At 43.1% G+C, this 13792-nt stretch overlaps 1 protein-coding gene across 5 annotated transcripts in view; it reads right to left on the bottom strand.

Annotated features, from left to right (window-relative positions):
* Window positions 1-13792, bottom strand: part of RPS6KA1 (ribosomal protein S6 kinase A1) — a 295808-nt gene that overhangs the window by 74630 nt on the left and 207386 nt on the right. For 4 of the 5 annotated variants that reach the window (XM_073616152.1, XM_073616150.1, XM_073616153.1 and 1 more), the window contains one exon: window positions 8735-8816. In XM_073616152.1, coding sequence (XP_073472253.1) covers window positions 8735-8816 — 82 coding nt within the window. Of the gene's footprint in view, window positions 1-8734; window positions 8817-10645; window positions 10759-13792 lie in introns of those variants that run through there. The other variant, XM_073616154.1, reaches the window with a different exon arrangement.

Here is a 13792-nt window from a genome sequence, read left to right as displayed (position 1 = left end):
ATTGGATTGGTCAATCAAATTGCCATGTGTATTGTCAGCTTTACAGAATAGACTTGTTTGTCTGCAGATGTTCAGAAAACCATTTGCTTCTAATGCTGATCTACTGATCGCTATTTTTCAGGTTTACGTGGAATTACAATTAAAGTGCATCTTAATCCAAAAAGTAATATATTGCAAAATTACCAGCCCTTAGATGCGGTGTCTGCATTCGTTTTTCTATTTTCAGGCATTTTTTTCTAACATTTTTACCTGATCACAGCATTCCTTGTTCCTGTGTATCTACAATTTATTTCCACTGTATCTGTAAGCGGCAACCATGGCTATCGCCAAGGCTGGATTTTAAACATGCCTGCCTTTGATCATCTCCATTACATGGTGGATTGATGAAAATAGTACTTTACACAAGCTAGATAAGTCTATGTACTTTTGAGGAAAATGTCCTCAACTTTAAAACTATACCTGATGCAGCCACCAAATCGAATGACTGGTAGGCTGCAATATATTAAATTCTAGTTGCTGGGTTTAGATAGAATGCACCATCTGTGGCAACACAAGTTTATAACCTTACCTTTACAACAGCATCCCCCCAGAGTAATTATCCCACCTAAATATAGATATGAGGCGAGTTAATGGGATAGGGTGGATTATGAGGCCTGGGCAAAACCAGTGGCAACAACAGACAAGCTGTAAATCAATTTTGCAATAGTTTATAATTCAGGGACCCCAACCCCCAGGCCGCGGTCAGGTTCCTGGCCTGTTGATGACTGGAGACCACGGCCTGAACAGGACTATCACAGACAGCGGTTGCCGCTCACCTCCTGGTGTGTGACTGTGCCATTTGGCCTGAGTGTCTTCTTCCGCATCTCCCACCCAGCCACCAATGTCATCCTATCAGCAGAGCAGGGGGTGGGATCAGCTGGAGATCTGCACAGAGATCCAGCATTAAAACACAGCCCCCCCCCTCTTTACATTACAGTGCGGTCCCCTTTACATGAGAGTCCCTTTACAGTGCAGTCCCTGTTACACTAATTTAAAGAAAGGGATTGCACTGTACTGTAAAGGGGCGGTTGTGATGTAAAGAGGGGCTAAAGACACTGTTAGCTTTAAAGGGGCAACTAATGTAAAGGGATTTGAGGACCAACTCTGAATCCCCCCCCCCCCCCCCTGGAAAAATTGTCTGCCAGTAAACAGATCCCTGGTGCCAAACATGTTGGGAACCGTTGCTTTATGTGATCTTAATAAAAGTGGTCAGGGGTGGGTAGTGGGGGTCCCACAGGGTTCTGTGCTGGGACCAATCCTATTTAATTTGTTCATAAAGGAACTGGAGGATGGAGGAAAAAAGCTCAATCTCTGTATTTGCAGATGATACTAAGCTAAGCAGGGCAATAACTTCTCCGCAGGATGTGGAAACCTTGCAAAAAGATCTGAACAAATTAATGGGGTGGGCAACTACATGGCAAATGAGGTTCAATGTAGAAAACTGTAATATAGCTGCACATGGCCAGCTGTGGGAGTGAGACACTCGAGCTCCTGGCTCCAGCCTGCTCCGTATGAGGGTGATTAACTGACCGACATGCCAGCGGTGTATCAGGATTAGTCTGGTGGGACCTCAAGGCTATCTCTTGGTGAGACTACAGCGGTATGAACTCGGGAAAACAGAGTGAGACGAGAACCGCACGCAAAGCAGCCCAGCTGGTCCAGCTTCCCAGAGAGGGGGAGTTGCAGCCAGAGATCCACCGCTATTTCCACACGGTACAGGGCACGGGACTTGAACCCAGAAGTGAGAGAGGGAAGGCAGATGTGCTGCTGCAGCCTAGGGAGAGCACACCTATACAGCCAGTCCAAGGGCAGATGGCGGTGAGTACCAGCGTGGAAGCGCTACAGACTATCCCACAGAGCTCCAGAACGTTGGCTGCGGTAGCGGGGGCTACACCTCTCATCCCCCACCTGGGGAGAAGGAAGCAGAGGGGTTGAAAATGGAGGACCTAAAGACACTTATATAGGCTCCACCCACACGGGCAGACATAGTAACCCTTAATGGAAAAGTGGAGGATGCACACCGTAAGGAGCTGGTCCGGGGTGAACTACAAATACTAGCGGAGCACGTGACGGATGGGGAGAGTGCATATCAAAGCCTGGAACAGTGGGTGAGCATACTGGAGAGAGATAGTTACACCGAAAAAGAGACCTCGGTGGCGTTACAGCTACAGTTGGAGGACCTCGAAGATCGGAGTAGACTCAACAATGTGCGCTTGCGAGGAATTCCAGAGGCACCAGACCAGGAAAACCTGCAGGACATGGTAAAATCTATTTTTGAAAATATACTAAAAGACGCTATGCCTTTGAATTTGGAACTTGATATAGTTTATAGAGCATTAGGCCCAAAGTCCAAGGACATTAATCGCCCCCGTGACGTGGTGTGTCGTTTGCATTATTTTGCACATAGGGAGGCCATTTTGCGGAAAGCCTGGGAGACAGGAACAGTAGACTTTAAGGGGGGCCAGTTGAAAATTCTACCAGACCTATCAAGAGCTACATTGCAGTGCAGAGCCCTACTATGCCCAGTATTAGAGCGGGTACGAGACTGAGGTGGGACATATCGGTGGAGGTTCCCAATTTCAGTGCTGATAAAAAAGGGCACTCTATCTTTCTGATTGTGTTCCAGAGCAGACTTATCAGACCTTTTTTCCTTTCTGGGAGTTGATCCATTTGAGGTTCCAGACTGGTTGCAGTTGGTCCCAAGAGGTCCCCAAAAATAGAGAGAACATAGTATTATAAACAGGAAAGTGGAGCTATGAATGTAACGGAGGGGAGGTTCGGAGGAGAAGCTGAAAGAATGAGATGGGGGGGGGGTTTGGGGGATGGGCACGGGGTTAGGGCACACGGAGCCAGGGGGGCTTGGGTTTTTTTTTTCTGTTGTGGGTGATCTTTTTTTGGGGGGGGGGGGGGGTACTGGATGGTCCCATCTCCCTCGCCATTCCCTTTTCTGCCCATTGGGGGATCTCCCTCCCCGATGACGGAGGGGGAGGGAGTCATACGGATCCTTGGGGTTTTTTTTTTTAATTTTATATACAAGTATACACATAAGTATATGCCAATTCCTTCTTTTCTCCAGCAGATGTATTGAACTGAACTCTGGGACTTGTGAAAATGATAAGTCGGGCTGGAAATGTTTTTGTTTTGAATTTTTATTACTTTATTATTCCAACTGATTGATGACAAGAAAGGTGATATGGTGGATGTATAGAGGATCTGGGATGTGCTGGGGGGGGGGGGGGGGGGGTGAAGGGGTAGGGGGTAAGAGGGATTGCACGAGATAGAGCAAGGATCACCACACCTTCCCTGGGAGGGAAGAGGAAGGGGATATATAGATCCTCGGTTTATTAATTTATAAGTATATGCTACTCCCTTCTCTCTTTCCCCTAACAGGGGTATTGAACTGAATATTTGGATTTATGAGACTTATAAGCCTAGATGGAAATGTTTTTTGTTGTTTGAATTTTTATGCAGCTTTTTTTTTGTTGACGATAAGAAAGGTGTTATGATGGCTGAATAGAGGATCTGGGGTGCACTAAAGGGGGGGGGGGGGTAAAAGGGACTGCACAAGACAGCACAAGGAAAACTACACCTAATATATGAAAAAGGAAGGCCATACAACATGTCCCCCTCCGTACCTCTATCCATGCGGGTTTTAGCTACACACATATACACAACGTATTGTACCCTTTTTTTGCACTAGATCCCCTGTGGGGTTTTTTTCCACTAGACCTCCTGCGGGTTTTTTTTTGGGGGGGGGCGGGGGGGTTGGTACTAGACCCCCTGTGGGTTTTTTTTCCTTTTTTGCACTAGACCCCTGTGGGGTTTTTTATTTTTCAGTTTCGGTGTTTGATGTTTAGATAACAGGGAATTAGTAAGACAGACTCGGTAGAGCAGACACTGTTTAACACTAAGGCACTAAGAAACACAACACGTAAGTACAAGAGTACAATGATAAAGATAATCAATCACTAAAGGAGATGTTTTCATTTCATAGTCACCTACTTAATTTATAGATTTATAAATAGACACAAAGGGGAGGTTGCATGGAATTGGTGGGGGGAAGGCTAAAAGAGCAGAAGCTAGCTATATAGTTTACATATTTCCCTGTGGAAGTAGACAGGGAGGGGTAGGGAGATAGGGAAAGGGGAGACGAGGGTGGGGGACACTATAGGGCACTATACTCCATGACATATTGCAGTGATGGAGGGGAAAGCTTCTCCCCAGATCCTCTTCCTTTGAGGGCGGTATGTTGATATAAGTTTTACTTTCATGAAGATCATATGAAATAGAGCAATGGGCAAGAAATTGATAATATAGAACGGTTGAGAATATAAATGTACAGAGAATAAATGATTATGTATTGACCTAGAGATATAAACACATATTGAGGCGATGATATAAGGAGCAGGAGTGGGAGGGAGGTCCGGGAGCTCCCCTCCCGGGTTCATGCACAATCAATCCCCCATAGTAGGTTAGTACTCACTTAGGGTAGGGGGAGTTGAGTGCGTTAAGAAAGATATTCTTTTATTTCTTCATCCGTCGGAGGGAGATACGGGGGGGGGGGGGGGGAGTAAACCCCATGTAACAGATTAGAACCCTTTTTGTTCTTTTCTTCTTATCGTTCCTTTTTCTTTCCTTTTTTCCCTGTTGCTTTTTAGTAGGGGGGATGGAGGCTTTAAGGATCACTTCTCTGAACACGAAAGGGCTTAATGTACCGGAGAAAAGGAAGATTTTAATACAAGATTTGAAACGCTCATACTTAGATGTGGCATACATTCAGGAAACCCATTTTAGAGAGGGTAAGGTACCAATTCTTAAGAACAACTTCTACCCCTATGCATATCATGCATTTAACAGGACAGCTAAATCAAGAGGGGTTTCTATATTGGTTTCTAGACAAATTTCATGGACATTAATAGACAAAAAAACAGATATAGAGGGCAGATTTCTGTTTCTCAAAGGGACGATGGGTGGCATAAAAGTGACTCTGGCCACGCTATATGCCCCCAATAATAATCAAGATCAATTTATCTGTGCTATTAACAAGCTGATTAAATTTACTGACGGTAAACTTGTCTTGGGGGCGATTTTAATCTTCCCCTAGACCCGAAGATGGATACATCAAGGGGGAAGCTCCTCGGTAACTACAGGTCTACGTAAACGAGTCTTACAAATATTGCATAATTACCAACTTACTGACACATGGAGAGCGTATCACCACGGCAAAAGAGACTACACCTTTTATTCAGTGCCACATAAAGCATATTCTAGAATCTACTTCGATTCCACCTAAATTGGACCAATCTCTTCCCATCTCTTTCAAACTCTACCCGTTCATATACCCTCAGAATTCTTTAAACAGACTAATAAGATAACTGAATTCATTTGGGCACAGAATTCAACGCCGTTTAATGACAATGCCGAAACAATATGAGGGGGTAGCGGTACCAGATATGCAGAAATATTATCAGGCGGCTCATATGGCGCGACTAGTAGACTGGTGTAGGCATGCAAGCTCTAAAATATGGCCAAAGATCGAGCAATCACATTCTGAGGTCCCACTGCGTCGTGTCGTTTGGTGCTTTGGAGACCTGAGTTCAGCTCTTTGGTCTCGAATATGTTCCACCACTTTATTATCATCTGTCAACTCCCCCCTTTACCCTATTGTAGGGAATCCTCGTTTCCCTTCGGGTCTACAGGAGGGACCCTTCAGGTAACTTTCAGACTCACAGCATTTTATACAAATAGCGACCGAGACATGGCCCTCATTACCTGAACTAACTTCATCCAACGACCGTTTCTGTCTTGATTTCTGGAGTGGAGCTCAGTTGCAACATTTCCTTAACACTCTCCCACCTCCGGACAGATTTCAACGAACATTGACACCCTTAGAACAACTATGTGAGGGGACAGGGCCTTGCTCTCATTTAATCTCGCAAATGTATGCGGAGGATTATGTCCCTCTATAGGACGTTCACCCAGGCACAACATAGGCAGATAGTAAATCTTGCGTTGAAATCTTCAATATTCACAAATAATGACAAGATGGTACCGTACACCCTCATTACTTAATAAACTCTTTCCGGAGATCGCGGACAATTGTTGGTGTCAGGAGGAAAGAGGGCCTCTACTCCAAGTTCTTTGGTCCTACCCAAAACTGGAGCACTTCTGGAGGGAGATAGGGCGGATAGCACAGAAATTTACTGAGTATAACCTCCCAGAAGATCCAGCCCTATTTTTGTTACATGACTCAAACATACCGGAGAAAACATATAGTAAATTAATTTTGCGCCATCTTATAAACACTGCTAGATCATGTATCGTACGGCAGTGGAGAGATACGAGCCCTCCTACAATTCTCAAAATCGTCTCAAAATCGAAAGGAGACATATTTAGAAACTTGGGGCCAATGGAATACATTTAAATTCTCGGAAGAAGGGAGTTCCCTCGTTGCTCCTGAGAGTATTTGAAAGAGAGAGGAGTGGGGGGGCCTTGGGGGTGCCCTCACTTCCCTGGATGATGATATAGTAGACTCGCCTTTTTCTCAGTACATTTCCCCTCCAACTGCGACTCCCCCTCCCCTATCTGTTTTTTTTCTCTTCTTCTCTCTCTCTATCTTTTTTCTCATTTTTTTAGGAAGTCTTTCCCTCATGGGGCTTCTAACTTTCTCCTTTTGCCTCTTCAGATATGCAGAGGTTTTTCTTCCTAGTAAAGTATGTTGTCAGGGCATACAAGAGAAGCAGGTCTAATGGAAGATAGAATGGAGACTATCTCAAATAACTAGTTATTGTTTTGTCTGTGGATGTATTTAACCGGTTCCCGACCGGCGCACACCGATGTACGTCGACAGAATGGTACAGCTGGGCAAATGGGCGTACCGTACGTCCCTTTGAATTTGCCGCCGTGCCATTGCATGCACACCAGCCGGGAGCGCTGTGAGTCGGGTCGCGGGTCCCGCGGACTCGATCACCGCGGGGATACCCGCGATTGCCTCGCAGAGAGGACGAACGGGGAAATGCTAATGTAAACAAGCATCTCCCCGTTCTGCCTAGTGACAGTGTCACTGATCTCTGCTCCCTGTGATCGGGAGCAGAGATCAGTGACGTGTCACATGTAGCCACACCCCCCCCCCCACAGTTAGTAACACTACCCAGGACATACTTAACCCCTCCCTAGCCCCTTGGTTAACCCCCTTCACTGCCAGTGTCATTTACACAGGAATCAGTGCATTTGTATAGCACTGATTGCTGTACAAATGACAATGGTCCCAAAAATGTGTCAAAAATGTGTCCGCCATAATGTCGCAGTCACAATAAAAATCACTGATTGCCGCCATTACTAGTAAAAAAAAAAAATAAATAAATAATAAAAATGCCTAAAAACTATCCCCTATTTTGTAAATGCTATAACTTTTGCGCAAACCAAATGCTTATTGCAATTCTTTACCAAAAATATGTAGAAGAATACGTATTGGCCTAAACTGAGGAAAAAAATGTTTTTTAAAATATTTTTTGTGGATATTTATTATAGCAAATAGTAAAAAATAATGCGTTTTTTCAAAATTGTCGCTATTTTTTGTTTATAGCGCAAAAAATAAAAACCGCAGAGGTGATCAAATACCACCAAAAGAAAGCTCTATTTGCGGGAAAAAAAGGACATCAATTTTGTTTGGGAGCCACGTCGCACGACCGTGCAATTGTCAGTAAAACGACGCAGTTCAGAATAGCAAAAAACACACTGGTCAGGAAGGGGGCAAATTCTTCCGGGGCTGAAGTGGTTAAGATAGGAGTAATGCTGTTAATTGGATTTTGAATGGATTCGTTGGAGCTCACATGATTGATGGATGGATAAAAAATTGTTTATTTCTCTGTATGTATAACAACAAAAATAAAGAAATTTAAAACAAAAATGTAAAATAATGCATTTGGGTGGCAAAAATATGAATGCAATCTACTCACTGGGGGGAGAACCTCTGGGGGAATCTAGGATGGAAAAGGACCTGGGGGTCCTAGTAGATGATAGGCTCAGCAATGGCATGCAATGCCAAGCTGCTGCTAACAAAGCAAACAGAATATGGGCATGCATTAAAAAAGGGATTAATGCCGGCCATACACAGTTTGAATTTCTAAAATCGTATCAAAGAATTTTCGTATGAATTTCGCATCATTAGTGGGCTGCAGCAACGGCCGATTTTCGTGCGGCAATCAAATTTGAGGAATCGGACATGTCGGAAATTTTTAGAAAAACATACGATTTTCGAATCAATGATGGGAGAATCGTGCGAGAAATGTAATAAGAAAAGAAAATTTACAGAGAGAAAAGAAGATTCCCAGCCACGAAAATTCTTTTCTGTAGCAACATGAGGCGAAATTGAAGGCTTGGTCGGCCGAATTTCGAAAATCAATGGTGGCATCATCGGATCACAAAAAAAACACGAACTTTCTGATTTTGAAAAGAAAATTAATTCGAAATTCAACCATGTATAGCCTGCTTAACTCCAGGGATAAATGGTTTAAAAAACTATCAGATAAGCACCTGAACGACCGCAACATACAGGGATATACAATGTAATACTGACATATAATCACACACATTCGTTGAACTCGATGGACTTGTATCTTTTTTCAACCTCACCTACTATACTATATGTAATGATAGAAAAAAAAAGGAAGGGTTTTTTTTGTCAGCTGCTCACCTTTCAGTGTAGCCTTTTTGAGGACTTTCATTGCATACAACTGATTATTGTCAGGTGGAGTAATTTTTCGAACCAGAAACACCTGCAGATGAAAAAATTAATGAAATCAGAAGGCAAAAGAAATAAGGACATTGAAAACAGGTGAAATAAGAAAAAAAAAAATAGTAGTAAAATTTATTAAAATCGGGTACGATAATGGCTTATCCTTTATACATCCAATTGCTACCTTAACTGGAGGGATACTTTAAATCAAACTTCTCCTTTGGCTGCACTAAAGGCCTCATGCACACGCTTTTTTAACTCTCCTAGAAGCCAGTAGTGTTTTTGCAGAAAAAATGCCTGACGCATGTCTAAAGCTTTTTACAAGCGAATTTATTCTGGCCATTATATTAAATTAATGCTCAAGCACCAGCACTTAGCAGCTTTTAGTGGCATCAAATGTTTTTTCTCCCAAACTCTGCAGTACCTGAATGCACTAGCAGTGGGTTTTTTTTTCCTTGCCACTAAAAGCTTCTACAAGCTATAGTGTGCATGGACACATAGAATAATAGAGATGCAGTTTTAAGCTGTAAAAAAAAAAAAATAAAATAAAATAAAAAAGCCTGACACTGCTAAAAGTGTCAGGAAAACTGCCCTGTGTGCAAGGGGCCAAAGTCTCATGGTGGCTGAATGAAGCCCAACTCTGACCAATTATTCGTCTGCTCAGAGTGGAAATGTGTCTCGTGTTTAGTAATAAAATTTGTCTGAAAACTTAGCACACGGTCACAAAGGAATACAAATGCACAAGTCTATTGACCAATTGTGTCACTAATTTGCTTGTTAATTGTCCCTCAATGTAGTTCTGGTGGTCAATTATAAACTGTTGAAATCTAAATGAATGAAAGATAATGGCTACAGTAAAACCATTTGCTTCGATGGGTCTGCTGGCATTTAATAGGAATCCTTTACCAAATGCAAGCAAGAATTTTCCTTTTCAGAGTTATACAAGAATGCCCAAATCCAGCTGTATTCTGTTTTCATAAACCGCTAAAAAAGCTGCATTAAAAACCTTGGTCAAAAATAGTGTAATGCCACCATTTTCCAGACATGCGTGCTGACATCAGAGCTCTCTATATAGATGTATTCTAGTTCTAACATGACTGTTCTTGAAGTGGATACAGCAGTGATTTTTACAAGTTTGGATTAACACATTAATCCCAATTTACAGCAACAAAAAAGTATTATCGCTCTAGGCAAGTGACTGTGCCTAGACAGAGAACTGCACTCTAGAAAGATATACTGTACATATGATCTATTTGCTACAAGGCTACTACAAAGATGTTCAAGCAGTATTAAACCCAAAACCAAAGATGTAATATATTGCAGCTTACCATACATTACAAATGGTGGCCGTATTAGTTTTATTCTCTTAGGCTTTTTCCCTCTGTTTTCACTTGGTTAATAACACACCTCCTGTCTTAGAGTGCCCCCAGACTGGATGAAAGAGCACAGGGGGCACCTTTGGACAGCAGCATTGTCAGTCTGGGGGGGAGGGGAGTGGATGGACTAGCAAATTTAGATACACGAACAAAATGAAGCCAAACTCCAGCTAATACTTTATAAGGAGTTACAGCATAAAGGTTTTACATAAATAAAAGCTGATCATTGTAAGTACCCTTGCTAAATGGTTGGGTTGGTCTCATCTCTGTAACTGATACATTCTGTTGGAGAGCTTGTTTTGAAAAACAGACTGGCTGGATCACTAGATGAAAATAAAAAAAAAAAAAAAAGCCTAAAAATGAAAATGAATGCAACCATTATATAGAAATGTCAAACTGCAATATAATATCAGTTTGCTTTTGGGCTTAATACCACTTTAAAGTGCATTTAAAAAGGAGAAGTATGAAGCAAAACCAAAACATACATACTTACCTCTAGGCTGTAGTATCAGGCTGATGCTGCAGCTGTCCCTCGCTGGCTCTAAGGGATCACATCACTGCTGATCCCTCGGGCAGCTTGGAGCCGAGAGCATGACTGTCAGTCACAGACTCTCTGCTATGCCCCTCCAGCTCTCACTGGAACACTGGGCTAGGGAGGGGCAAGAACAGGATGGATCTGGCCCTCAGCCACATGTTGAGAGGCTGAGGCATGTGCCAACAAGGCTTCCAGGTAAATCTTGACAATAGGGTCAGGATCCTCCAGCTCTGTGAAGTCAGTAGACAGCAGGCTTTAGCCCGCTGTCTGCCAATTCTGGGTCACAGGTGAGTGAAGTGCACTCCTGTGACCCAGAAGAGGAGTATTGCAAAAAAAAAAAAAAAAAAAAAAAAAGTTTGGCCAAACATCTCTTTTAACCCATAAAAAATGTATATACACGAGTCCTTTGTTAAAGTGGCTACATTAGTTTTCTTTATTTTATTATCAAAGTTTGTTGATTTATCAAACAGTACAAAATTGAAAAGGGGACAATTTTCTTGCATGATCTAATGGAAGAGGGGGCACCATGGAACAGAAAATATAAGGGGGGGGGGGGGGGGGGGACACTTTCTAAAGGTCTGAGGGTCGTTTTCTTAATCTATGGGGTAACCGATTCCAAAAAGGCTCTAATTTAAGGGGAAAAACCACCATATGTGGAGGAATGTGCCTTGTAGGCCCCAACATTGGGCATCAGCAGTTTAAACATCTGGGCCAAGAGGGAAGGGGTTTTATACTACCTGGTAAGAAATTTGTAGGACGACTCTTGGATACAGGTACAAATTAAGGAAGCGTGGGTCAATCTAATGATTCTCTGAATATAAAGGGGAGGACGGGGTTAGGTTCCAATCCAAGTTCTCTCTCCCATTTTCTGATATTATATGGAAATGGCACAGAGCGAGTACTCAGAACAAGTTTATACATGTGAGAGAGTAGTTTCCTAGAGTCTGGAAGTTTAACATACACACGGTATCTCACAAAAATTGAGTATACCCCCTCACATTTTTGTTCATTTATTATATCTTTTCATGTGAAAACAATGAAGAAATTACACTTTGCTACAATGTAAAGTAGCAAGTGTACAGCTTGTATAACAGTGTAAATTTGCTGTCCCCTCAAAATAACTCAACAAAGCTGTGGCTAAACCACTGGCAACAAAAGTGAGTACACCCCCTAAGTGAAAATGTCCAAATTGGGCCCAAAGTGTCAATATTTTGAGTGGCCACCATTATTTTCCAGCACTGCGTTAACCCTCTTGGGCATTGAGTTCACCAGAGCTTCACAGGTTGCCACAGGAGTCCTCTTCCACTCCTCCATGACGACATCACTGAGCTGGTGGACGTTAGAGAACTTGCACTTCACCTTTCGTTTGAGGATGCTCAATAGGATTTAGGTCTAGAGACATGCTTGGCCAGTCCATCACCTTTACCCTCAGCTTTTTTTAGCAAGGAAGTGGTCGTCCTGGAGGTATGTTTGGGTTCGTTATGTCGGAATACTGCCTGCAGCCCAGTCTCCGAAGGGAGGGGATCATGCTCTGCTTCAGTATGTCACTGTACATGTTGGCATTCATGGTTCCCTCAATGAGCTGTAGCTCCCCAGTGCTGGAAGCACTCATGCACCTCCAGACCATGACACTCCCACCACCATACTTGACTGTAGGCAAGACAGGGGGAGCCCCTGCTAAGTTTCAATCCCCTACTGATTTTTCTAGTGGCACCCAGACTATTTGGTGCGTCGTGACACCAATTTAGGATGCGTACCAGAGCCATATAGAATAATGCAAGGTCTGGGAGGCCGACCACACTGTCCAAGTCATGTCTAAGCAGGGTATCGTACACCAATCTTGGGCGTTTCCCATGCCAAACGAAAGTCAGAAAAGTCTGGGGCAGTCGTTTAAAAAAAAAAAAAAAAAAAATCTGTGGTAAAGCAATGGGCACTGCATGTAGTAGATACGCTTTTCTCAGTAGGCTTGTCATTTTAAGCACATTCATCCTCCCGAACCAAGTCAGAGGGTGGGTCTGCCAAATGTTCAAGTCCTCCATCACTTTGTCCAATAGCTTGCCAAATTTAAGTTCATATAGAGCAGTGGTCATCAACCCTGTCCTCAGGGCCCACTAACAGGCCAGGTATTATGTATTAACTTGGGGAGATGTAGACTAGAATACTGCAATCACTGAGCAGCAAATGATATCACCTGTGATGTATTTCAGTTATCTTGCAAACCTGGCCTGTTGGTGGGCCCTGAGGACAGGGTTGATGACCACTGATATAGAAGCTTCGGATCGGGTGATATACTAGTTCCTAAATATGAAAGTGATCCTTTTTACCACGCAAATTGAAAGGAATGTTGTAAGGAGTCAGCCATGGCAGAAGGAACGTGGATTGGTAATAGCTCAGATATATTATAGTTAATTTTGAAGTTGGACAGTCAGCCAAATCTACGAAGATCCTCCATGAGGACCAGAAAGGAAAGCGAGAGGTTGGGAAAGATATAAAAGTAGGTCGTCAGGTTAAGCAGGTAGCTTATGCTCAGTAGAACCTATAGGAAATCCCAACAATATCCCTATTGTTCCCAACCATCCTAAGGAAGGGACAAGGGCAAACCGTAAAGGGGATAAAGGGCAACTTTGCCTGGTCCCATTACCAATACTGAAGTAATCTGAAAACATCCCATTCACAAAAATCCAGCCCACCATCGGCTCGCCCAGATCTAGCACTGAAAGTAATTCCACCATGCAAGTCAAGTGCACCCTGTCGAAGGCCTTTTCAGCATGCATCGACAAAACTACACAAGGCGTTGACTCAGGGCAGTGCTGGGCCCAATGTACAGTAGGAGATGTAATGCCCAGATCCTGGCTTCATGACCACCATGAAACCTGTCTGGTCTGGATGAACAAGAGCTGTAACATGAAATTTATATACGAGTTGGGGGTGAGTGGCGCTGCCTATGAACTGAAAAGTGAACTAGTAAATCACCCTTCCCGGGTGAACCTGCACTGTGGTGAGATGTCACAAATAACCTAGAACAGAGTTTGTTGTGTGCTTACAAACTCCACCTATGGTAATTATTTGGAACTTACTGTATCCTTGGTGAAATACCGCAATTAT

This window comes from Aquarana catesbeiana, linkage group LG02 (genome assembly GCF_042186555.1).
Source record: "Aquarana catesbeiana isolate 2022-GZ linkage group LG02, ASM4218655v1, whole genome shotgun sequence".
Classification (NCBI taxonomy): Eukaryota; Metazoa; Chordata; class Amphibia; order Anura; family Ranidae; genus Aquarana; species Aquarana catesbeiana.
Note: the sequence above shows the minus strand (reverse complement) of the source record. Positions and strands in the feature narration are given on the sequence as shown.